The sequence below is a fragment of the Delphinapterus leucas genome, chromosome 10, assembly GCF_059928025.1.
Source record: "Delphinapterus leucas isolate spDelLeu-1000000601 "Yukka" chromosome 10, BTC_Dleu_Yukka2, whole genome shotgun sequence".
NCBI classification, from domain to species: domain Eukaryota; kingdom Metazoa; phylum Chordata; class Mammalia; order Artiodactyla; family Monodontidae; genus Delphinapterus; species Delphinapterus leucas.
In genome coordinates, this window is record NC_143138.1 from 35,837,064 (window position 1) to 35,863,186 (window position 26,123).

At 55.3% G+C, this 26,123-nt stretch overlaps 1 protein-coding gene across 4 annotated transcripts in view; it reads left to right on the forward strand.

Moving 5' to 3' along the window:
• The first annotated feature begins 713 nt into the window (after positions 1-713).
• KCNK5 (potassium two pore domain channel subfamily K member 5) overlaps positions 714-26,123 on the forward strand; it is a 36,559-nt gene continuing 11,149 nt past the window's right edge. Inside the window, exons 1-2 of one of the 4 annotated variants that reach the window (XM_089918792.1) lie at positions 1,190-1,259; positions 6,856-9,566. In XM_089918792.1, coding sequence (XP_089774918.1) covers positions 9,540-9,566 — 27 coding nt within the window. In that variant the 5' untranslated portion in view covers positions 1,190-1,259; positions 6,856-9,539. Of the gene's footprint in view, positions 1,260-5,638; positions 9,567-26,123 lie in introns of those variants that run through there. The other 3 variants (XM_022581817.3, XM_089918793.1, XM_089918791.1) reach the window with 3 other exon arrangements.

The window sequence follows — 26,123 nt, forward strand, 5'->3', positions numbered from 1 at the left end:
CCAGGAGGAAAATAAGACCAACAAGGGGGATAAGGAGTGTGTGTGTATGTGAGTGTGTGTGTTTATGTGTCTGGGGCAGGGTGTTTGCAATTTTAAATATGCTTGGGAGTATGAAAGACATCAAGTGTTTCCTGTAGAATTGCAGTGCGTCTGTGGGGAGGGATATGAACAGTGTGCTGCCTCTGACTGCTCTTTCTCAGATGTTCACCAGAGCAGGTGAGACTGGGGTGAGAGGAAGGAGTCACACCTTTGTGACTGGTTTAGTTCCTAATATCCTCTGACTTTCTCCGGTCCCTTTCTAATGTCCTTTCCCCAGTCTTACAGGAAGGTGTGTGAGACAGAAAGACCGAGAATCAAGCTTTCTTGGCAGAAACATCAATAAATGAAAACTGGCTTATAATGAAAATAACAATAGCAATAACTTCCTGACCCCAGTCATTAGGTACACATTCATTTTAGTTAATACACCATCACTAGTAAGAAACGTGAGTCCAAGAGACCACAACGCCTCCGGGCATGCGGGCGCGTAGCCTACCCTGTCGGCGGCCCTGGGGAGCGAACGTGGTCCGCAACTGCTTCCAGCGCGCACCTAGCGGTAACTCTGGGACCAGCCGCGGGGCCTGCACGGGGCGGGGCCTGCACGGGGGCGGGCCCTCAGCGGGCCCCTCCTCCACGGGCAGAGCGCAACAGGCCCGGGTTAAAGAGGCGCGCGGAGGCGGGCGCGGCGCACACTGCTGTGGCGCGCGGAGAAGCAGCGCACGTGTCTTCGGGAGTTCGGCCTTGGGTTCACCTAGCTGCTTTAGCTCCCGCGGTCCAGGGTGCCCCCTCGGCCCCCTTGGTGTCCGCCCACCTCTGGCCCGCGTGAGGAGGTCCCGCACAGTTCCCTGCGCTCAGTGGGCCAACTTGCAGGGCCAACTGTGTCGGTGGAGCGGCGCCGGGTTGAACGGGGCACTGCGCATGCGGAGCTCCAAATTCAAACAGCTGTTTCCAGAGGCTGGAGGGCGGGTGAGACCGGGAGCCGCTGGGGTTAGCTGAGGCATTCTCATTCTCCAGGAGGTGGCCTCTCGGGAGCCATGGTGGACCGGGGCCCTCTGCTCACCTCGGCCATCATCTTCTACCTGGCCATCGGGGCGGCGATCTTCGAGGTGCTGGAGGAGCCGCATTGGAAAGAGGCCAAGAAAAGCTACTATACACAGAAACTGCATCTGCTCAAGGAGTTCCCATGCCTGGGCCAGGAGGGCCTGGACAAGATTCTGCAGGTGAGCTGGAGGTTTAGAAGTGAAGGGGAGCGCCTCGCAGCTTTGGATAACCCTCACTCCCTGTGGGTGGTCCCGGGGTGACCGGAGAGGATGTCTCCCCATGAGTCTGACTGCTGGAATCTGCCGTTCACCCGTGGGCGCAGGAGTCTCCCACGCGCGCGGAGACTTTGGAACCCTGTTTGTCCCGAGGGAAGAACTTAGGCTTGACCCCCGGGTGAACCAGGGCCCGCAGTGACTCGGTGTGGGTGTGCGGGTACCTCCCTGGTTGGAGGAGGCTGTGGGGCGGATAAAGGCGTTTGTCTTTCCTTGGAGACGCTCCCAGAGTTCGGGAGACCCGCCGGGTGCCGCCTCCTCGCGTCTCTACCTCCCAGCTCCGGGGCCAAGTGCGGCACCCGGCCGGCTTTTTTCGGCGTTTCTTCACCAGCCCGGCGGAGTGGCGCGAGGCTCCCCCGCCCCCGCAGGGCGCGGGAGCTGGGGGGTCCGGGGCTCTGTCGGGCCTGAGCCCCCGGGATGCGGGCTGGTGGCTAGAATGCTGGGGACGCGCGCAGGCTTCCGGGAAAGCTTATCTCGCGGAGACATCCCCGAAGGGCTTGGAGTTCAACTTTGTGAAAGTAACAGGTTGAACAAAAGAACAACACCCGGAGAGCCCCTTTTCGGGGGACGGGGCGGGATGGGGGTGGGGCGGCGGGCAGAGAGGTTATATAGAATGGGAGGTTGGGGGAGAGTTTCTCCTCCATGTTGGCATTGGTTCATATGCCCTATGGATGGCATTGATCTCACGTGGATAAACTGTGGGGCTTGTTTGGGGATCGAAGACTTCTACCCCAGTTTCTCGAAGGTTCTTGGCCTCAACCATTCACGCTTCTTGGCCTTGCAGGGATGGCCTCCCTCCAGTGGAACGACCAGACCTGGGTAAGAGCCCGTGAAGGCTCTAGGTTGTGAGGTGGAGTGGAGATATTGTCCAAGGTGTTACATTTCTCTTGGGGTAAAAGATGCCAGAAAGGAAGTTTGATGAGAAACAATCTTTAAACTGCTGCGGCTCCCCAGTCCTTTATGGCTGTGTAGTTGTCTCTCATTTTTCTGGCCTCAACAGCCCGTATGTAAAATGGGAAGAAATGTGTAGATATCTCGCCTGTGGTACCCCCTTTTTGTCCCCAAATCGACGGACATTCCCACAGGTGAGCATATAGGTGCCTGCTAGCAGCCAGGCAAATAAAGACGTGTCCTCTTAGGAGCCAGTCGAAGGGGAGGCTTAGGCCAGAAGGTTGGGTGTTGGATTTTAGTGGGGACCCTCCTGTCCGGGAGCAGTTCCCAGGGCGGGGGCCATTGGTAGGTGAGGCTGGTGGGAGTATGAGCTTCAGAAGGGAGTAGGGTGTTTTAGCTCCTGATAGCAGGAGTTCTGGGCAGCTCTGCCTACCTTGAGATGGGTGTCTGCCCTGTGTGTGTGTGTTGGGGAGGGAGGGTCACTTTATAATTTCCCTTGAGGAAACAATTCCTCTGGAGAACGCGTTGTTGTTTACTTGGCTCCAGGGCTTTGTTTAGAGGGGGAAGAAGGCAGGCGGGGATGATAAAGAATCGAGCTGCCCTCGAAGTGTTTGCCTCTTTGCTGCTTCTCCGCTACTGCAGGGGAAGGAAGGAAAGAATTCAAGGCTGGATGTGGGAAAATAAAGTTCAAAACATGAGGAGAAGGGAAAAGGAGGGGGGGGGTCGGGGTGAGGCAGCCGGGTGCAGCTGGTGGTTATAATAGCTTTGGAGGTTAGGCAGCTTTCTTAAGGTGTCTTAAGCTTTCTTAAGGAGCAAGCAAGATGCCTGGTATTTTGAGGTCCTTTTAAACCCTCCAGCGATTACCCCCCAAAAGCCGGCAGGTAGCTTTAGGAAAAGGATTTGGGCATCAGGCCAGTCTGATTTGGAGGTGATTATGGACAGGCCTGTCCCCATCCCCAGCCAACCTCTCAAGCCATCTGCAACTTGGCGAATCCCCTCCCTTCATAGGAAGAACCCCAGAAATGAGAACGAACCAGTGGAAGCATTTCGCCAGCATCACTTTCAGTCTGCAGAAACCTGCCTGGCTTCGCTTGCTGATCTGGGACTCGGGGCACTGCTGCAGGCCACAGGAAATTGGTTTAAGGAAAAATGAAACTCAAAAATCTTCTTTCCCATCTGGCTGCTCCTGCATTTTCCACTGAGTTCTGTGTTTTATCAGGTTCTGAATAATCACCTTTGTAATCCTAAAGAAAGTCCCTCAGTTGGGAATTCCTGGGGTAGGGCCCCCCCCCCCCGGGAAAGGCTGTTGGAAGGGGGTGGGGTGCAGCCTGGGTTGGGGTTTTTCTTAGAGTGGAAATTGTGTGTGTACTTTCAAAGGCGTGAGAAAGGGAGTTAAGGCACCTTTCTTTAGATCTTTGGAAATAGTCCCTGAGTTGTCAGGTGCTTCCTCCCTGTTCATGCTGTGGTTGAACTGAGGCGGAGGCTGACTTTCAAAGGCTCAGCGCCCCATTGGCCTCGGACCACGTGGCCGCCCCTCCTTCCTGCCTTCAGAACCATCCTGAACCCTTTTGCTCTCAAGCCTGCTCCTGCAGGTGCTGGTGACCCGCTCCCCCAGCCTCTTCCTAAATTGCAGAGGCTCCCACAAGGGGATTTGGCATTGACCAAGCGCTTAGCATGTTGGGCGCTGTAGGCGGTATTCGGCATTTTATGAGAGGGCGCAGGCTAGTTTTGCCATCCGGCTTGGCCATTTACCCATCAGACCATTTAACTTTGTGTCTCTTTCCTCATATGCAAAATGGGGGTCTGGTGAAGGTCAAGTAAAGTGGAAGCATTAGGCGTTGGGTGTGTATAGGTGAAACTGAGGAGCGCGAGCCTCCCTCTGCTGCACACGTTGAGGACACGTTGACTAGGGCAACTTGCTAGGTGCTTTATTAGTTGGGTACTCTTTACAGCACCCTTACGTGTTCAGATAAGGAAACTGAAGCCCAGGGGAGTTACCAGGAGGGCACAGGCTGGGGTGGGACCCAGGCAGTCTGCCTCCAGAGCCTGCTTCTCGTACACCCTTGCCCTCCCCCTCAGGCATATGAAGCTGTTGAACGGTGCACCTGTCAGTGAGCTTAGTAAATTGGTTCAGCTGGACTCTGGTCTGCTGGGAAATTCTATTTTCTCTTTCCCCTAGAACAGGCATGGGCACGCAGGTGTCTCCTGTGTTGTGCCTGGCTGAGCCACACCTCCTCCCTTACTGAAATAAGCAGCAGTCCACCCCGCCCCACTTCTCCTTTGGGGGTGCGGTAGGGGTCGCCCCAAGCCCTGCCTTTCGCTGGCACACCCCATCCCTAATTGGGTTTTCTTAAACTGCTCATGTAGCTGACCTGTTCCCGGAAGCCTCTTTGATCCTGCTGGCCTCTAACCTGCATTGTCCTATTCTGAGGTTTTCCGTGTGTGCCAGACCTCTCTCCTTTTATTTTCTGGGCCCTTCGTACTCCCCTACACATGTTCCAGTCCATAGTAATAAGGCTAATTCCAATTTTGAGGTTCTGACATCCTGTTATTAACACCAGTCCTCCTCCTAAAACTTAAAAAAATATAACTGTGGATCATGTAGTTAAATCACATCTGACCAAAATGCTCATACTGGGCACGTGACTTGAATTTTGGGGGGAACCGAGGGTTAACATGAAAACCTCTTTTGTTTCAAACCTTGCTGGAAATCGGAAAGCGCACTGGTTCACTTAACTGCCTTTGTATGTAAAGGGAACACAATAGATCTTTTGATTATCCAGAATCACGGAGGCCTCTGGGTCATTCATTTGAAATTGAACTCTCACTGTCTAAGACTGCAGAAATGGAAAGTGGAGAAGTTGGGTTTTTGAAAGGAAATAGAAGAAAGAGGTTCCTTCCTAAAGGCTCATTTTCTTACTTATGTTCCGCTCAAAGTTGAGGGCAGCCAAAACAAAAAAAATTCTCAGATCGATAAATCTGCTTTAGTTAACTACTCTGGTTAGTTTTAACAGTTAAGGTGAATTTTTATTGAATCGTTTTGAGAGTTTTACTAGAGCCCCTAGGATGATTACGGATGGCACAGTAATAGAGGCTTATTGAGGGTAGAGATTAGCAAGTGTTGAAATGTTCTAGTGGGAGTGGGGGGAGTCCTATAGGAGGGGGTGTAGGGGAGGTGATGACTGCTGCTTCTAAGTATTTTCCTCAGGTTTTGCTCTATTTATAGTCTGGCATTTAAAAGAAACACAATCCTCTGGTTTTGGATGCTGTGCTTGGCTGGCTGTGACCCCAGGCCAAGAGCTTTTCATCTTGAACTTGGTTGTTTGCTGTTAGGTTGGCCTCAGCCTCTGAACTCTTTATGTCTGTGGGGTGGGGGGAGTGGGGGGAAGGGAAGTACCAGGCTTTGGGGAACAGGGAAGCCGGGCTGCTGAGACAGAACCCCCAAGAGAGTCTTTGTACAAATTGAGATGCTAGATCTTAGTGGTACCTCAGGAACCACTTGATTGGCCTGAACTGGGGTGATAGAGAGAGGTCAGATGAGGTAGGCGTGTGCAATAGGTTCACCTCCTGGTGTTCCTTTTGGGGAGCGGAGAAGGTAGAGGTGAATCCCCTTGGAGATTTTGCTGAGAGTCCCCCTGAACCCCTGGAATGAGTGGAGGAGCCCTGACCTGTCGATCCTCCCCACAAGGGTGGGTTGACATGGATAAAAGGACACGCTGCCCTCCGCAGGGATCTTTGTTCACGTGCCACTCACCTCACTACTGCGGGCCCCTTCCTGTTGCTGAAAGAGTCACCGGGTCGCGCCGGGTCGCGCCGTCACATCACCCTCAGAGGTTGCTTGGAACGGTGCCTGGCACATAGCAAGGCTCATCACGCGTTAGCTGCTGCTGCCACGCACCTCCTAGATGCCCCTACTGTGCGATGGGGCCATCCACGCACAAGTGTAGCGAGCACAGAGTCAGGAAGACCTTAGTGCAGGAGAAAGGTCAACTGACTTTTTGTTTTGAATTATAGTGAAAAATACATAACGAAGTTTTTACCTCCTTCACCTCTTTTGAGTGCTGTTCAGTAGGGTTACGTATATTCACGTTATTGTGAAAGCAGGTCTCCACAATTTTTTCAACTTGCAAAACTGAAACTCTAGACCTGTTAAACACCTCCCCTTTCCCCCTCTCCCCAGGCCCTGGTAACTACCATTCTACTGTTTCTGTGAAGTTGACTGCTTCACGTATCTTATAAGTGGAATCGTACAGTATTTGTCTTTTTGTGTAAAATGGTGCATCCACTAAGGAAGACCATATAGAGGTTCCTTAAAAAAATTAAAAATAGAACTACCATATGACCCAGCAGTTCCACGTCTAGGTATATATCAACCACCTTTTTAAAAAGCTAGAGAGAGAAGGGAGGATAGGATGGTGGATCTTTCTTCACCACAGCCCTCAGGGAGGTGTAAAACTGCAGGACGGTCCTGTATTGCAGCCAGGGGGCAGAGGGGTGAGGGCCAGATGACGAAGCTGTCTGGGTTTAGCCAAAGAATTTGAACTCACCAAATTTTTGCAATTTTCAAGTAGGGGAGTGAACAGCATTTCAGCAATTTCCTCTTCCTTCACAGCTGTTTGCAACTTAAAAGAAGTAGAGTATTCTACTCTAAATTATCGGCCGTTTCTGTGGGCTGATCGTTTCACCCTATGGGTGTTCTGGTAAGGATGCCTCCTCCCTTTCTCCTTCCAATGTGTTGGAGTGTGGGTCTTTCCCCAAAAACCCACAGAGCTCACAGCACCTCCCCCAAAAGAGCCCACCCACACTCCCTCACACCCAGCTTGCAGTTAGGGTACCTCTGTCTTCCTTCCATGAACCCCTTGGGAGGTCCAGGTCTGGGTCCCCTCCATTTGATGACCTTCCCAGATTATACCTTCTTTGCTTCTGTAGGTAACAGTGCGGGTAGTGTGCTCCAGCTCTGTACAGCTCTGCCTGAGGCATCTCGGCTTTTCGTGAGCAGTTAATCTGGCCCCCAAACCTCAGAGACCTGGGCAAAGTTAGGGGATCACAGAAGGGTCCCTCCCTGCCAGCTGTCACTTCTGTGTGCACTGAAGCCTCAGAAACCAGGTGGGGCTTTAGCCCTCGGGAGCTCAATCTAGTTGGGGAGAGAAACAGGGCCACAGTGGTGAAATGAGGAAAAATGTAGTCCTGGTGCCCAGTGATGGGTTGCATATGGTGAGGCTGGAGAGATGGATGAGGGTCAGAGGGCCTCAGAGGATTCGGTTCCTGTTTCCTGAGGCCTGTAGAACCCTGTGGCCTGTGGGGCATCTGGCTCTGAACAAAACATAGCCCCTGCCCTCAGAGAGCCCCTACTCTAGAGAAAGACAGGTGAGGAGCTTGTTACCTGACATTGGTAGGTACACCTGGAGGTTCCAAGCATGTACTGTTGAGAGATTAATTTCTGCTCTCGAACTTAAAGAAGGGGGAATTTGAGGCAGCCAGGAGGGATGAGTGGTGTGAGCTAGCGCCCCTGGGAGCTCTCTGCTGAGTACCTCCCATGTGCCAGGCTGGTTCTTTACCTGTTGAACCTGTCCTGTGGGTGAGGTGTTACTTCTCTGCCCATTGTCTAGGAAACCGAGGCCAAGGGGTTTGCCCAGGGCTACGTGGCTAGCCAGAGGCTAAAATTCACCCTTCCTTGCTGACTGCAGAGCCTTGGGGCCTGACCAGGAGTGGAGGTAGAGCCAGGAGGTAGAAGTGATGGGAGTGGGCAGGGATTGGTGGCCGGAGGTGGGGGTGATTCCAGCTAATGGTTACTGAGCACTTGCTTCACCACAGGCAGTGGGAACTGTTTATGTGCATCGTCTCATAATCCTCACAGCAGTCCTTTGCTGGAGGTACTCTTACCAGCACCACCTCAGGGCAGGAGCAACAGAATGGATAGTTCCGAGTTCACTCATTTGCCCGAGGCTGTACAGCTAGGAAGTGGAAGAATGTGGATTTGAACCCAGAGCCCACACTCTGACCCATTCTGCTCGATGTGAGCCGGAAAGGTGGCAAAAACAAGCAGCAAAGGCCTAGAGGTGGGAAAATGGTGTCTTCAGAACCTTAGGGTGCATCGGGCGGTTCTCTGTGTGGCTGGCTGATTACTTAGCCTTGGGGCCTTGAGCAAGTCAGTCTCCTAGTCTGTGAAATGGGACAATAGTTCAGTATTGCCCTCATGCCTGCAGAATCCACATTTGACTGAGTACCTGACACATGCAACTGGTGATTTGCTATGTGTTAGCTGTTCTCTGACACCCCGTCTCTCTAGGGTCGGGGGTGGGGTGGTGCTGTTCCTGACGCCCAGTTCAAGCCCCACAGTATATTGAGCTCCCAATCTGGAGATGGAGACACAGATGATAAAACCCACCAAAACTCCTGGTGGAGTCCCCACCATTTTCCATTTCCTGCACATTCACCCAGCCCCTCCCTCAGTGGAAGGTGTATTTCCTCTTCCCTTCCAGCAGAGCCCTGCTCCCTCCTCTGCAGAAAGGGGACCAGGCTTTCTCTGCTCAGTCCTGGCTTATCCCAGGCGTTTGTTAAAACTCTTCCCTTCCAGAGGATTCCTGGGTCCAGATGGCCTCATGGGTGCCATCCCCGGAGGGTGGTCACGCAGGATGTGGGGTCAGAGTTGTGCTCTCCCTGGGGCCAGACACCACCCATCTCCCCTCTCAATAGGCCCTTGCTGGCCAGGTCCCTTGGATTGCCTTTGAAGTGTCCATTCTGGTTTTCCCCTCCTAGCTAAATATTTGGGTTTCCTGCCGAACTGTTTAGGCAGTATTGTGTACTTCTGGCTGTTGTCACCTCCCATGGCCACTGTAATCTGGCTAAGGTTGCCTAGCTGACACCTCCCATTAGGGAGAGGCTTGCCCCCAGGCTAGGCTAGAAGCTGTGTGGGGAGGGGCTTACCTGGGGGACAGGGCCAGCTTGGCTGTCCCTGTAGCCTGGTGGCGGGCCCTGTGGGCTGCAAGGGGTATTGTAGGCCACAGCAGCTGAGGGGGACACAGCGGAGCCCCTCCCTTTGTCTGTGTGACCAGTGCTTGGGGCTGGAGCTGGCGTCGGGAAACCTTTATCTGAACCACTGTGCAGGGAAAAGCTAATTCTAACGTGGATTCTGATTCTCCCCACAGTGCTGGTTTGTGCTCTGTGACCCTGGTCAGACTTCACCTCTCTGGACTCTGCTTCTTGGGAGTAAGTTCAGCCTTTCATTCAAGAAGGCTTGGAGAGCCTGTTAAATGAGGCCCAGCTAGACTGCAGGAGCCCTGTGTGGGCAGCGCCATGTCTCCCTACCCAGTTCCTAGCTCAGTAAGTGACTGGCTCAGAATGTGTCTGTTGGGCCCCCAGGTGCCCCGTGGTGTGCCTGGCTCGGACAGGGAGGCCAAGATTCATGTGGACCTTTGGGTTGGAGTCTAGTCATGAGGGGCCCAGCCTCCTGCCAGGTCAAAGTGGTTACCTGGGTGAATTGAGCCAGGCCGGGCTCTGGCCCCAGAGAACAGAAGGGGAGCGGCTTTATCAAAATGTACGCCCATTTCCTCCTTCTAGCCTTCTAGCCTCACGAGGCGGTGCCAAGTTGCCTGGTGGTCAGCCACAGGCTTTAAACTCACACCGCCTTTGCAAGCTGCGCCCTGAGCCCCTGGCTTCATCAGAAAGTAGGAGCGATGGTACCTGTCTCTCGGGGCGCGAAGACGACAGGAGAACACAAGAGGAAGGTGCGCTACGAGTTCACCTTTAAGACCAGCTCAAGGTTATCTTCTCCCTTTTGAGGGACTTTACAGAACAAACAGCTCTGCTTCTCTGGGTCTGTTCATCGCCAGGAGTCCCCTTACGCCTTTCCCGTGGGATGAACAAGGCCTGTCTGCGTGAGCACGCCTAGCAGGCCTGTCCTCCCCAGGGTAGGTGGTTTCTGCTTTCAAGGAACTTGAGGAAGAGCAGAGACCCAGTCCTTCGTCCAGGCATTTACCAGGCACATACCATGTGCCCAGGCCTGTTTTGAGACCTGCTGTAAAGGGGATGAGCCGTCCCTGCCTGTCAGGGAATGTCCTCAGACCACGTCCACGAGGGCACGAGGGGTGGGGGGTGGGGCGGAGCAGGGGGAAGGCCAGGCTGTTTGTAAGGGAGAAGGGTGTGTTCCTATAGCCCTTGGGCATGACTGCAGCCTGCAGGCATTAGGCCTTTTCTACCCCATGGCGCACCCCTTGGGGCAGAGCTGACTAGGGACGTTGGCACCAGGGGATGGAGCAGAAGTGTTGCCTGCAGCACCTGGGTGACCTCTAAGGGGCATGCAGATACCCAGGCTTTGCACCCTCCCCACATCCCCACCCTTGGCCTTACCATGGGTCTCTGCAGACCTACTCACCTAAAGTGCCTTCCTGTGCCCTCTGTGAGGTCTGGCAGTGAAATGTCATCCCTTTTGCTATATGGGAAAACTGAGGCCTGGTGAGAAGCTGGGACAGACCGTCTCTAGAACCAAGCTTGGGTTAAACTAGCTGTGCTTGCCCAGGTCCAGAGCCTTTCTTCGCCAAGCCAAGTTTGTCACCCCACCTCTAATCCCCTTTTGAACAGCCTTTAAATCAAAATCTTGATGTGTGTTAGGACGCAGAGCACTTATTTCACTTACACTAAACTGGCCTGATTTCCTAAATTGCCCCAGCACACCCTTTCTTTGAGTGCCAGCTTTCCTACGCATTAGTGAGTTTTTCTGAAATAAGAGGCAAAGGTTGAAGTTGTGGTCAACCATAGGCTCAGAAAAAAGGATTTTTTCTAGGCCCTTCAGAGCCTGGGGCAGAAGTAGTCTGATGTCTCCCCAGGGAGTTTCCCCATCACAGGACCTTGCTCCCCAAGTGTCTGAGCCCAAGGAGCTGTTGTTGGCTGGTTTCTTGGAGGCTGGCAGGGATGGGGGAGGAGGGTCAGGCTCTGGGTGCCACTCCTGGCAGCAAATCATAAAATGTGAGGCTGAAGGGAGCTTAGTGGTTTTCTAACTAGCCTCCCTTTAGAGCCCTGAAGCCAAGGCCTAGACCTCGGGAGGTTATGTAACTTTTCCAAGGTAACTGTGCTCACCAGGGCGGGGAAAGTACAATAAAGGAGTAGGTAGAGCTAAGTGGGGCAGTTAGGGAAGGCTTCCTGGAAGCAGAGGCCACAGGAGGTGAAAGGTAGTCAGTTACTGCCACGGCAGTCAGGGATCCTGATAGAGTGAGATTGGAACGCTTGACTCAGAAAACCCTCCATGGCTTCTCCCCCAGACTCAGAGCCAAAGTCCTTGCAGCAGCCCAAGTGATTTGGACTCTGTTCCCTGTGTGGTCTTGCCTCTGTCTGGAGCCCTACCCTTGATCCCAGCTACAGACAGGAGGCCATGCCCTGAGGGTGGGGAGGCATTCTAAAACCCTGCACACTGACAGCACGTTTCAACTTTTACCAAGAACTCAGGTCTATGTCCACTGATAACATAAGTCACCGTGCAGGTGGAGCGGAGGGAGGTGTTCCAGCAGTCAGACCACAGCAGTGACTGCAGCTGGCACCTGGTGAAGGAAAGGCAGGTGGGGGCCATCCCACACCCTGGGGCCTCCCAGCCGTGGGACCACAGACAACGTGGAAACTCATTTTGCAGATAAGGCAACTGAGGCGAATAAGTTATTCAAGGTCACACAGCTAGTTAGTGGCCTGGACCCAGGCCTTCTGGGTCCAGAGCCAGAGCCCTGCCCCACTTAGACACCGTGGTGTCCTAAATCAGCTTTCCCCTGTGCTGGGCCACCAGCCCCTCCTAGAGACTGAGTTTTCTCCTTGGGCCCTGATGGCTCCAGCTCCCTGGAAGCGGGCTGCGCATGCTACTGACCCTTCGCTGAGAACTGCTGTCTTCAGCCTTTGTGGGTTCTGACACTGGTCACTGTTCTGACCATGTTGACCATATATAGGTTTGTTTGCTCTTCTCAGTGTGAAAAGTTTTAAAGCAGGACAAACCTGCGTTAGGTTGAGTAGGTGCCGCAGCTCAGGGCGGAGGCCGTCAGCTCCATCCCTGCCCTCCAGCCTGTTCCCCTGGCATCCTTACAGACCTGTCAGGCTCTGACCCTTCACTGCAGGGTTTGTGGGTCAGGGGACCCAGAGACCGAACTCTCGAGAAAGAATCAAAGACCTGGAGTAGTGAGGTACAGTTTAGTTTGCCTCTCGGCTATAGGGTTCCTGTCTGAGTCCGCACATTACCTGCTACCGCCCCAGCAGCTAAACCCACACTTGTGACACATCCCTGACTTGGCTTCCCCAGGGCTAAGCCCTAGCAGCGCTGTGGTCTGCACCTTGGGAGGGAACAGCTTTCGTCTTGCCTTTCTCCTGGGGTGTAAGCACTGCTCAGATCTGCCTGCGTGACTGGGGACAGACTGGCCGTTTTGTAGCCTGCTGAGGACCCCGGGGCAGGCCCTTCACGGACTTGAATGTTGATTTTTGGCTTGGGTGCTCCTTGAGTCTGATGCAAGGTTCTTGTTCCTCCCATGCCCCCGGGTACAGGATGGCACCTGTTCAGACCCACTGGAGGAGAAAGAGCGGCAGCCCCATCCCCTCCCCATAGCTCCTGTTCAAATAAAACTCTTGCCTCCCGGGTCAAGGAATGCATCCTGACAGTGTTGGCTTTGGAAGAGTGCCCTCCCCTCCTCAGCATCCCGCCCCCTTTGGAGCAGCGGGTGGAAGGGCTGCCTCTGGCTGAGGGATAGTGCTGAGTGGGCTGAGCAGAGCACGCTGATGCAGTAATGTCTTGTCAGCACCCCCCGGGGAGCAGGAAAAGGGAGGGTGTCCTGATTATCAGCTTTTCAACACCCCATCCCCCAGACTCCAGCCGCAGCCCTGAGATCTACTGATGAGCGGCCCAGGGACTGGGGATTGGAAGACAGAGCCAGGTCCTGGGCCTGGCTCAGCTGACTTGCTGTGTGACTGGGCCAGGTCACTGCCCCTCTCTGAGCCAGGGACTTGTTCACTAAGGCCAATTAGACTCTTAGCGCCAGCTGTATGCCCAGTGCTGGTTCAAGGTTGTGGGAATTATGAGACGTTATCCTTATCTTTGAGGTTGGGGCCGGGCCCTGCGGTGTATATGAAGGATTATTAAATAGGGGTGCAGCATGTTGTAGGGGACTCGTGTGCTCCAAGGTAGAAACGTTGCCACAGGCTGGGGCTGCCAGGGAAGGCTCCCCTGACCCTGGAGTTGGCCTTCTTTTGAGCCCCATCATTTTCTGGTTACCTCCTTCTCCCCCACGTCAGAGCACATTGCACTGGGGGTTGTGCCTTGTCTGCACTCCTTCCCCCTCCCATGAGGCCCTCAACTGCCCCATTGGATCCCAAACCTCACACTGTGTACGAGGGTAATGATTAATGAACACCCGAACCGTGAAGCTGTGTCTCTCTCTCCTTTGACCTCTGTCCCACCAGCCCCCAAAACCCAAAGGTAGGACTACCAGCGCCCACCTCCAATCTGGAAAACTCCTGCCCCGGGCCCTTCCTATGGGGACCATGCCTGGCCAGATTCTACCCCAACCCAGCAAGCACCCTGGGACGGCCCCCCACCCTGCTGCCCATCACGTGCACGGGGCACATGAGTGGGGACGCTCTGCCCTCTGTTGGGACAGGTCGATAGGTTGTCTGGGGAGGTGCGTCAGCATCCCCCCTACCCTCCCACACCCCTGCCCCGGGCGTGCACCTGTCTGGACCCAGGGCTGGCTCCCCAGGGCTGGGGCAAGGCAACTTCTGAGTCATGAGGGGACACTTTTGAGTCCTGCTCTAGGAAGTTTCTGTCTCCACGATGCCAGGGCTTCAGAGTTCGTAGGTCTCAGTCTTGGCACGCCCTCTCTCTTTGGAATGCCCCAGGGCTGAGGGCTCCCTGTGGCCAGACCCCCCGTCTCAGCTCTGTGTTGAGGTCACTGTGTACGTGTCTTAAAATTTTCGCTTGCCAAAGCCGGTTTCCATCTGTGTACACACTCCACTCCCAGCCACCACTGCACTGCACACAGGTTGATCCCTGCCTATTGAGTGACCTGGTAGGCTCTGGCCTGTGGAGTAGGAGACCCTCAGACAGACCAGCAGGGGCACCTGCTGGGGCCCTGGGGCAGGGGTGGGTTCCCAGGGCTTCGATTTGGTGTTCTCAGTGGGGCTGAGCTATGAGCCAGACTTCAAGTGAGACAAAAACAAGACGGGGGTGAGGGCAGCGGGAGACTCTAGTTTCATGCATGGTGCTGTGTTAGCGTTGAATAATTGAAACTCGACGTGAAAACGGAAGGCGGGAAGCAGGGTTATCTATGCCTTTTCTTTCTCTGCTTCCCTAGTTTTCCGAAATGCTGTTGTATTGCTTTTAAAGCAAAGAAATCGAATTTTCTGTAAGGGTAAGATGCATGCATATAGCGTCAGCCACTTCTACACTGGATATTTTTAATGTGCGAGTACACAAAGCACAAATAAACATGGTTCTAACGGCGCATACTCCGAAAACTAGTGTCACTTCTGAAATTGCTAAACAACATGTTATTTTTCAGTTTACCTGCCAGAGGGGTGGCTTCCTGGGCAGCAGTGCTGTTGAACACTTTTGAGGGGAAGGGTCTCAAAGACTGGGGAAACCAGGTGGGCTTTCGGTCTGCAGACCAAGAAGTTTGAGATTGGACACAATCTGATGGTCACCAAGAAGAGAGTGTGGTTCCCCAGGAGAGGCCTGGCAGAGCTGGGGGAGTCCCAGGGGCTGTCCCCAGTGTTGGGGTCAGTGTCCCCTACAAGGGAGGGGATCCTCCAGAGGCCCACAGACAAGTATTGTCTTAGCCTCTGTGTCTATCCAGCTCTTCCGACTCCTGCGGGGGCCCAAGAAGACTTTGCCCTCCTTGCCTTTTGGACTGACAAAAGACACAAGCACAGGAAAGATTTGGGACAGCCCAGGACCATGCGTGTAATTCAGAGCCCAGAGCATGCTGCAGACCACGGCCAAGGCTTGGGTGAATCCAGGGGTCCAGGGTAAGACAGACCCTGCCTAGGTAGGATGTGTTGTGTTTGACTGCATCAGTATGTTAATTACCACCCACAGGTCCCTAATTAATTTTATTTTAACATGATATTACTAACTATTGTGGCTGTTTAATTTTTAATTAAAATTCATAAAGTTTGAATTTAGTTCCTCCATCACACTGGCCACAGTCCAGGGGCTCAGTAGCCACATGGGACTGCTCAGATAGTGTCCCATCAGCACAGAGAGTTCTCTTGGGCAGTGCTAGAATGCTGACGGAATCTGTTGAGGTTCCTAAGGGCACACTGGCTTCTCTTGGTGCCTAGTTAAATTCCATCCTGCTCTGGGGTGGATGAGGTCAGAGCTGGCCGGCAGCCTTGGAGTGGGGAGGGTGATGTGCTGAGAACCTGAAGGGGGGGTTGCCCCGTCCCACCCCCCGGGAAACTTGCAGGCTCCTCTGAGGTGAGCATCCCCACCGGTCTGGTTCACAGAAAGCGCGGGTTGGCCAGGGTCTGCTGAGTGCCCTGCCCGCTGTGTCCCATCAGGCTCAGCTGAGTGTGTATTTAGCAAGGACAGTCCTGGCCTTGCCTTGGCTTGTCTGCTGCTTTCTTGTGCTGTCTTCCTCTGTCGTTGTAACTCCTCCCATCTGCCTGTCTGTCTCTTGTTAGACCCAAGGCCCTCCTGGGCAGGAGTCTTGCCAAGAGTCTAAGAGTCTTGCTCTTCCCTTATTTTGCCCACATCAGGGCACAGGGCCGGTGTTCGGCAAATTCTTAAGGAATCAGTCGACCTGACTTCGAGCTGCGTAACGTGAGAAAAGCTTGCCCAGGACCCTGGTCCCGTCTTTCCTTGGGTTAACTTAGGTTGGTAGATCTGTACAGGGGTGTTGGGGGCTGGTATCTGGCCGGGTGTGGCATTTGTATCAGGCAGGAATGGCTCCAAAGAGGGGAATGCCCAGAGCCTCAACGTGGGAGGGAAGGTGAAGGGAACCCTGTTCCCATCTTGTCCTCTTGTCCCCCTGCTCTTCCTGGGAGGTAACCCATGAGGCAGAGGGCAGGCCATATCCTGGAAGCCCACTGCTAGATCTTTGGTTTAGCCCACAGTAGCCCAGGCCAGGTGGCCATCTTCAGCAGATGCGAGGGCAAATGGACCTCCCTAGACTAGCCTGAGAAGTGGCCACGCCAGCTGCCACTCAAAGTGTTTCGTGGGAAACTGGGTTCTGCAGGGGGCAGGATGCAGCCACTTGAGGAGCGGGTCTCGCTCCCCTGCTGACCCTTGCATGACTTAGAAATCTGGTGGCATTTGCTTTCCTGTCTCTGAGCCTCCGCTGGCCATGCACAATGCACTGGGAGGCTGGGGGAAAGCCTACCCCCAATGGCAGTGGGTGTTTAGAAACTAGAAGTTCAAAGTCAGGGGCATCTCTAGCTTTGCTGGTGCACCTAATTCACGCTCTTCACGTTCACATCTGCTGAGCCTTTGGACCCATGGCCCTGTGAATTGGTGGGGAGACAGCATTACTCCCGTTTGATCAGTAATGAAACTGAGGTCATGACTTGTAGGGCTGAGGAATAGCTAGCGCTGTGCAGGCGTGGGTGTCAAATGTTTCTGCGCGCTCCTAGGAAGGTTGAGGGCTGCCAGAGCCTGGGTGGGTGTTAGGGGGCTAAGCAGCCTTAGAAAATGCTCTTGTGTAAAATTGCAGCCCGGCTGAAGGGGAGCGAGAGAATGTGTGTGTTGAAGGCCTGGTGCTGGTCCTTTCTGCCTCCCGTGTTTCACAATGGGGCTGCCTCAGAGTCAGGACTCTCCTGATGTGCCATCGGGAGAGTTTCCATTTCCTGTGGCCCAGCCTGTCCCTGGTCCTGGGCCCCAGGTTGGAGGATGGGAGGTTTTCCTAACCACCCCCACCCCAGCACCCCTCACCTCAGCCCAGCCTCTCTGTGCGAGGAGGGCTCGCTGTACTTTTCCATACCTTCAGCACAAAACAGCTCTCTGTTGCTTCACCCTGGTTATGCCCCAGTCAGCCGGGGATGGGAGGCGGGTGGGGGACTGTCCCCGCAGGGTGGAAAAGCTGAGGCGGCTGTGCCTTTGTGCTTTTGTGGCAGCGAAGGCAGAGGAGGCGGGTGGGGGGCACCGGTTGCATGGATCAGGCTCTGTTCCTTTCCCACTGTATTTGGGGATCCCCTTTGTATCTCATCCCTGTGATCTCCAGATAGGGGCCTTGGTGGCTGGAGCCCCTGGTGCAACTGGTGTGGTGAGAGATCTGTGTCCGGCTGTCTGGGGCTTGGGGAGTCTTCACTTTAGGGCACAACCCCCTTGCATCCGGCCTCGTGATGTTCAAAGTTGTCAGCATCGTGGTCTGTCTTTGCTCTTGTCTCTAGTTGTGACTCAGTCTTCCAGTGGTGAGATTTGATCTGGGATTTGATCTGCCATTGAGGCAGAAGGCTCCCCACCCTGCAAAGAGTACCATCCACCCCAGAATGCCTGTGCCGTTTCGCTGGTCGTTTCTTGTACAATTTATTCCAGAGACGATGGAGACCAGCTGTTGTCCGTCTCCAGCTGGAGACTGAACCAAAGGAAATGGGCTTGGACTGCAGCCGGGGGGATTCAGGTTAGAGTCAGACAATAAGGAAGGGTTTTGTGACAGGTGGTTGGCCCTCAGGAGGATCTGCAGGGGGCTTTGTGGAGAGGCATGGGGGTTGGGTCATGCTTGGAGGCAGCAGGGCCAGGTTTGGGGGGGAAGCGGTGGTTTGTAATAAACAGGCCTGGAGGCATGGCGAGACTCCGCTGTCACCTCTCCTGCAGGATTAACACCACCGCCTAGTATCCCCCTGGCCTGTTTTCTTTTTTTCTTTCTTTCTTTTTTTTTTTTTCCCATTAGTGAAGAGGTTTACAGTTTAACCATCTGGTCGTCTTAAACAAATTATAATAAGTGGGTAGACTTAATAATCCCTTATCATCAGAACCCTAGCCTTCAAGGATGGGCAGTTACTTATTACCCGGAGCTGCCAGCCACAGGTGAAGGGAGAGGGGAAGGAGCAGATGGAGGGGTCCCTTTTTTGGGCCCCTGGGTGGAGACAGTTTGACGGTGGTCTGGGGTGCTGTCTTCTGCTGGGTAAGAGGTGAGGGTGTTGGCCTCATCCTTCTCCCAAGGGTGTGGGTGTACCCGGATGGGATGAATGTGGTGAGGCTGCGGGCAGCTTTCATCCCGTGGAGGGGGAATCTGGGGGTGTCAGTTGCTGGAGAGCCTTGTCCTCAGGAACCCAGCAAGGGGGCCCAGGGGAGGCGTCTGTGTCCAGAGGAACAGGGCTGGCAGCTCCCAGGGCTCAGGAGAGCTTTATGAAACAGAGCATCGTTTTTCCCCTCTGCTGGAGGAGCCACGAAGCAGCGGCATGCATGGGGCCCGGGGTGTGGGGCGGACCTGTGGCCCTCAACCCTGACACCCATCCTGGGCACCCCCTCTCACCGCCTGCCGGCCTCCTTCCTCAGGAATCCTGATGGTTCCAAAGTCTGCCGTGCAGCTGACTCACCAGGGCTAGGACCTCTGGGGGCTCTGGCCTGGCAGACAGGTAGGGTGGGGTGAGGTGAGGAAAAGGCACTGGGCAGAGAAACACAAAGCCATCACCCCGGGTGGCCACACCTGCCAGGACTGCCCACCTCATCCAGCCAGAACCCATGTTAAATACAGCACCAGCACCCATCTTCGCCCATCTTCATGCCCTGGAAGCGTGGTTGTGGAAGGCATACATCTCAGAGACTGAGTCGTCATTTGGCAAATATCGAGTACCTACCGGTGCCAGGTTCTGTTCTGGGAATGAGGGATGAGTGAAATCTCTGCCTTCAGAGCCTGTAGTCCCTTCGGGGGAGATAAATAGTAGGCCAGATAGCAGATACCTGATAGAATGTCATGGGGCGATAAGTACCGTCCCAAGCCCTGATCTTCCAGGTGGTGGTCGCCAGGAAGGAGGGCATTGCAGGTGACAACTGGCCAGCTCTGTGTTCACAGCTCTGGAGGTATGTGCCCGGGCACAAACCCTCGGAATGGAGGTGGCCTCCCCACCGCCCTGTTCTTCCCAGTTTACTTTTCCACCCAGTGCGCATCCTGTATGCCCAGCACCAAGCTGTGCATTTTCACGTAATCTGCACCCCAACCCAAGGAAGTCTCGGTACCCCCGCTTTCCAGAGACGGAAGGAGAAGCTCAGATGGTGAGAGGACATGCCCCAGGTGACCTGCTGGTGGGCGATGGAGCCAGGAGTCGAACCCATGTGTGTCTGCTGCAAAGGCCAGGCCTTTCCCCGCTCTGCCCCCGTGCTGCCTGCAGAGGGTCCCAAACTTGACGTGTGTGATTTTGCAGTGGATCAGCAGCTTGTGTCGTCCAGGCTAATGTGTGGACGGGGGCTCTGGAGAATGGGAAGCATAAGGTGGCACAGACAGGGTGGGGCTGCTGAGCTGTTGATGAATCTCCTTCAGGTCATCAGCCCAGGATGGGGAGATGGCAGGTCAGCAGTTCCTGCAACCTCCTTTGTGGCCTGCTTGAGGGCTGTTTTTAGAAACCTTGAGGGGCTGGTGACTTCCTGTGTTTGCTCCTTCCACCCTACTATCAGGTTGGGGTAAACCTAAGGCATCTCTGGGTGAGGGGGGAGCAAAGCATACGCTCATCCAAAATCATCTCAGGATTAGATCCACGGGTGTGACTGCACACCCTTTTATAGCTCTCCATCACCTGTCACCCGTGTCTGCCTGTCTCCTGTCACTCACCTTCCCTGATCCACTTTGGTTGGCATTTCTGAGCCCTATCCCAGGAAGGGGGATGGGTGGCTTGCTTGTTTGGTGCAAAGGGCCCTCAACTGAGAGTCAGAGGGCTTCCGGCTGGTTCTTCTCTGTGCTTTGTCATCAGCTTGCTGTGTGAGCTCTTCTGTGTCACTAGCCCTCTCTGATCAGTTTCCTCAGTTACAAAATGGGAATAACAATATCCATTTTGCTTGCCTTGCCCACAGGGTCTTGAGTCTCAGATGAAACTAGGGCCAGAGGAGTGGTAGGTATGAAAAGTGCCTGATGAATGGGGTTTTGGCCAGGAGGAGGGAGATGCTGGCTTTGCCCTCCTCAGCCTTGTTACAGAGGAGTTGAACAGGACCCAGAGAGGTTTGCCGGCTTGCCTGGAAAGGACAAGCCAGGAGCCGAATCCTCTGCATGGATCTGTCTCTCCCTAGTGACCCATACCCCTATGGGGAAGGACGGGGGTAATCTGCACACCTGGCATGTTTGAGGTGTCCTGGCTGAGTAATTTCCTGCCCTCGAGTTGTTGACCCACTAGTAGGAAGATGTCTGTTGGCATCAGTCAAAGTAGAAAGATGTCAGATACTCCCAGGATCTGGATTCTGGGGGCAGAGGAGGGGCCAGGTCATGAATCCAGGCCAAGCGTTCCAGAGAGGGAAGAGATACTAGCACAAGGCCATGGGTCGGGCCACAGCCACCCAGAGCAGGGCAGTGGTTGTGAATTGGGGGTAGGGAAGCTGCAGGTGGATGAAAGGTGCCCCTCTTGTCATTTAAGCCTCACTGCACGTTCCCCCTGCCCCAAGCGCTTCAGAACATGAGGCAGGGGGTGGAGTTTCAGAACATGGCTCCAGGGGGTTATCTGGTGTGTGTGTTTGGGTGGGAGGGGGCTCTTTCCTACTCCCCAGGGCCGGCTCTCAGGCAGCAGGACTGTGGAACCGGGACTGGGTCCTTGAGGTCCCCTGGGTCTGCACACACAGGGATTTCCAGTCTCACTCATCAGCTCAGCCCTCCAGGTGCCTGAGAACACTTGCTGACGTCCCATCCTGAGCTCAGGCCCCACCAGCCCTTGTCTGTTTGTTTTAGCCAAACCCCCGCAGCCCACCCGCGGGGGCAGCCAGTCCCTGCACTGCTCTGCCCTGGCCTCAGCTCTCATGGGAGGGGCGCCCAGCTGCCCCGGGGGAGGGGGGAGTGTTACCGTCCCAGCCTGAGAACAATGGGGGCAGGGTCACCTGCCTTGTTTTCATTGTCCCTCCTGAGTGCAAGCAGGGCTCCCGGGCCTGAGAAAGTCGGAAACCCAGAGGTTTCTGCTGAAAACGCGCTCACCTCTGGCACGGGCTTTCCCCGTGAGCGTGAGACCTTGCAGCACCTCTGAGCTCTGCAAAGGCTGCTGAGAGATGGCCCAGGAGGGGAAGCCCAAGGGTGGATGGGAGGACAGTCATCCATCCATGGCTGCTGTGCTGACCCCTGGGGTGGGGCTGGACTAGGCCTTCCCCCTAACAAGGAGTGAAGGTAGTTCGGGTCTGGGGCAGTGGTTTTGAAATCGGCTGTACGTAATGTTAGAGTCACCTGGGGCAGCTTTTAAGCATCCTAGTTCCCAGTCCACACCCCAGGCCATTTCTGTCTGAATCGCTGCGGGTAGGACCCAGGCATGAGTATTTCCCCAGGCTCCCCCTGGGTGATCTCCACGTGCAACCAAGTTAAGAAGCAGTACTGTAGGGACCCCTCGAGCGTGCGTTGAGGGTGAGGGTGGGATACACTTTCCACCTTGCCTGATGAGGGTGTGTGGGTTTCTGGGGTTGGGGGGATTGTATTTTGTACACCAGGCACGTCCTCTGGCTGGCTGCTTCCTCCCTGGGCTGAGGGAGGGCAGCCTGGCCAGCACCAGGCAGGTTACTTTAGGGACCAAGGCGAAGTGAGGCGCCTTCCTCATCCTGCAGTGGGATCTGGGAGGAATGAGGAATAGGGCTCGCTTCTGACTCGGGCAGCCCGGCTTGCCGGGGGCTCAGGAAGAGCTGGAGCTGGTGACCAGTGAGCTGAGTCCTGAGAATGAAAATGTATTTTCTCGAATGTGCTGTGGATTTTCCTGGAGCTTGGGAGGTGCTGAACTGGGCCCTGAAGTCGTGGTTCTAGGCAGAGGAAAATGTGAATTGTCCCCAGACAGGGGGACCCCTGTAGTCATAGGCCAACCTCCTCATTTTACAGAGAAGTCACGTTGGCGGAAGTCAAGGGTTCCTGGAGGGTCTCGGTAAGCAACGTGAGCCGCACCGGGGTCTTCCTGGCTGTACATTGACTTCCTAGTGTACCAACCGAGGCTCCAACAAGTTTTCTTTCCTTCGTTCAGCTAAAAACATTATAAATATCCGGGTAGGCATTGGAGCAAAATTGAAAATGCAGATAAGCAAACCAGAAGTCTGCCAAGTCCACATTACAAGAGCCCAGGTCTGGTCGTAACTGAGATGAGGTGCGGCCCTGCTGCACCTGACCCGCAGCCACCTGCTCCCCTCCTGGGAGAGACAGGGCCCGGGTGAGCCAGGCCTGCAGCTGGTGTAGGTGTCAGGGTGGCACCACTGGGCCCTCGCCAGTGCCCCACTCATAAACAGGGCCCGCCCTCCGAGCCACACCTGGTCACCTGGGCTGCAGGGAGAGGGCGGGAGGAATACCGAGGATGCCTTCTCCCTGCCCGCGCATCCTCCCTCCTGGATGGGGAGCTGGAAGGCTGAGCCCGGCACCCACACCCATCACCCCCTCTTAGGCAGCGGTGAGGGGATGAATCACCTGTGGAGCTTGTTAGCCACTCGGCGCCCAGGTCCACTGCACAGAGTAGCTGCGAGCGAGGCCCAGGCATGGTATTTATTTAAACTCCCAGGTGGTTCCATTGGGCAGCTGGGAATGAGAGCGGCTGCCTCAGGGACCGGGTGGTATCCAAGGTCTCTGAGCCTCAGTTTAGCATCTGGAAACAATTCCGATGCCCCTCCCCCGCCCCCGCTTTAGGAAGGTTTGAGAAGCTGAGTCAGCACGAGAGAGGGAGAGTGAGAGGAGTGAAGGTAATTGAGGGCTTTGATAATAGTCTTCAGTCCTCTAATTCGTCTTGGGAATAAGAGAGGTAACAGGTGCTCACCTTCTTGCCAAGGTACTTTGGGTCTGCCAACAGTCCCCGAAAGACGGTCAGAGGGAGGGCTGGCCAAATAGCTGGACGAGTGAGCTCTACCCCCAGCCCCCTGCCTGCCCATTCCCCCTCCTTACACTGCGGCGGGAGCCCCAGGACATGGGATCTGGGGCCCTCCCCTGCCCCCTTTATCTGTTCATCAGTTCGTGGTGTTAAAGGTCAAAAACATTGTTCTGAACGAGCCCAAACTCTTAATATATTTGCCTGAAAAGTGCCTGCGTTAGGTTTACTAATCTCCACTTCCGTCTGTTCTGTTCAGAAGCGCCCCCAACTCCCTCGGCCCCCTACCCTGAGGAGGCTCTTTGTTAGATAACAGATGGACGTGCAGACAGGTGTGGACACACAGGAAGGAAGAGCCCAGCCCAGAGCAGGGGGCGGATGGGCATTCGGCTGCCTTGTGAAGCTGGGGGCAGCTTGGCGGGGGCTTCAGGACTGGGGTTCAGAGAAGCCACCACGCCTGGCCTCGGCCTCACCTGGGGAACGCAGCGTGAGGACCAGCGTGTGGCCTTGCTCCCTCCGCAGCCGGCCTGCCTTGCTTGGCTGTGCGGGAAACCGGCCAGGGTGGCGGGGAGCCTCTGGCGGGCAGAGGTCCGGAGAGATGGGCCTTCTGACGGATGGGGTGGCACATCCTGGGTGTGCCTCTGCCAACTCAGGGGGAGCCTTAACACACACCCCGACCCCCAGGTCCCCCGACTCGCTGTCCGGGGGCCCAGGAGCACCTACCTGCTAGTTTCGGTGTCCCTGTTCTCACCCAGGCTTGTCCTGCAGGTGCAGAGAAGTAAACCCCTCGACCTTTGATTTACCTTTGGGGACAAGCGGTCTTCCCCCCGGGGTGTCGGGTCACCACTGGGTCTGGTTTCCTCATGACACTGACTGCAGGTACGTTCATTCAGCACTTCCAGTGTCCTAGGTGCTTTTCATGTTTGGGGTAGGTGCTCTTTTTGGCAGATGGAGGAACTAAGGCTGATAGGCTGTTATTTACCCAGAGACTTGGTGCCAGCAATTGAGAGAGGACCGCCCCCCGCCCAAGTCACACCCAGGTCAGCCCCACATTTCCATGATCTTCTCCCAGGAGAGGGCCAGGTCTGGTTCGAGAGAGAGGCCTGTCGCCCCCCTTTATATTCCTTTCCCTGTTCTCCACACGTCCACAGCCCCCTAGGAGAGTTTCTGGAGGGGGCAAGCCTCCCCTTCCTGCAGGAAGGACAGTCCCTCCAGTCACCCCAGGGACTCTCCCAGCCCCACTGCCACCCGCTCTGCCTTCTTGGACGAGGGGGCTTTTGTTTGCCTCCCTCACCTCACCCCTTCCCAGCCCCCGACCCCCAGGACCTTCAGCCCCCCTGCCCTCTGTTCTTGCAGCCTGCTGACCCCACCCTTCCCTCCCCCCCGACACGTTGGATGCCCTGCATTCACCCCCTGACCCCACCAGCCACACTCTTACCGGGGTCTGACTGTGCTTCCCGCCCTCTTGCTGGATAAAGCCCTGCCCCTTGTTGCTGATGAATTTATTAAATCCACCTGCAGAATAATGCTAGGAAGGTGTTGAAGGAAGGACATGAGAGGGTGAGTCAGTCGAGGTCAGAGAAGATATCCTCATTCATTCAAGTTCGTTTACTCACTTCTTTAACAAATGTTTGTTGAGCACCTACTATGTGCCAGGCAGTGTCCTCGGCTCTGGGGGTACCGCAGATGAAAGTCCTGCCCTCATGGAGCTTACCTTCTGGGGGGTGATCTTTGCATTCCCATGGACGTTTCCCTTGCGTTTGCCTGGTTGTGTTCTAGAGACTAGAACCCGGCTAGTCTAGAGACCTAGAGACCTAGACCTAGTCTCTAGTTCTAGAGACCCGGCTTCACTTCTGTAGCTGAGAAGCCCACCCTGCACCCCCTGTCCCCTCTCCCCAGCTGTGGACAGCACAGGGGTTACGAGCCAGACTGCCTGGGTTCACACTCCGGCTCCACCGCTGCCTAGCAAGTTACTTACTTAGCCTCTGTGCCTCATTTTCCTCAGCTGTAAATGGAGGTGAGAGTACCTACATTACAAGGTTGTAAAAACTCAACAAGCCGAGTGATTTAAAGTGCTGTGATTGTGCCTGTCATAAAATAGGTGCTCAGATATCAGCTACTATTCAAATAGGAGCTATCATCTATGAAAGGAGGAGGAATCCACCATGCCCTGCCCACCTCCCAAGGTGGCTGGGAGGGCCAGGTGAGAGGGACATTAAAGGCTCTTCCTACTCCGCCAAGCACCGTGCACACATGACATTGGTCTCATTCCCCTTCCAGGCCGGAGGGACCAAGTGAACGGAGGCGGAATGAATTAGGGATGGATGCAGCCAAGGATGGTGAGGGGCGTCCGCTTGTGTACCTTGACGCAGCGCGGATCCGGTGGAGGCTGGCATCCAGGGCATCCTGGAGGCCGATCCTACATGGCAGGAAGGGGCCCCTGTGACCTGAGCGTGAGGTCTGCCGCGGGAGCTGGAGGCAGGCAGGGCGGTGGCCCTGTGGGTGCCCCTAGCTGCTGTCCGCAGGCAGGCTGCCACCTGGACTTGTTTTCCCCACTGGCCTGATGAAGGCAAAGGCCCGACCTCAGCCCCGCTGCCCGTGTCTGCAGGTGGGCACCAGGTACGGGATGTGCCCTCCCTGCAACTCTGCAGAATGAATCTCCAGGATGGGGAGGCCTGGCACTGCCTCTGCACAGGAAACCCCGGACCCCTGGGGGATGAGGCGCCGTGGGGAATGCAGATTGCATGGACAGCGAGATTCTGGGAGGGTGGTGTCTGGGGCAGCATGTTGCCTGAGCCACAGGCAGGGGCGGGAATGTCTCCTCCCGGAGGGCTCAGGTCTGAGTGGATGGGCTGGTTTTAGGGCACTGTTTTTCCAGGTGGTGCGAAGGGGTGGAGGTATGCACTGGCCTCCTTCCTGTGGCCTGTGTGGGACAGGGGTGGGGTACCAGCAGCCAGGGCCCAGATGAGG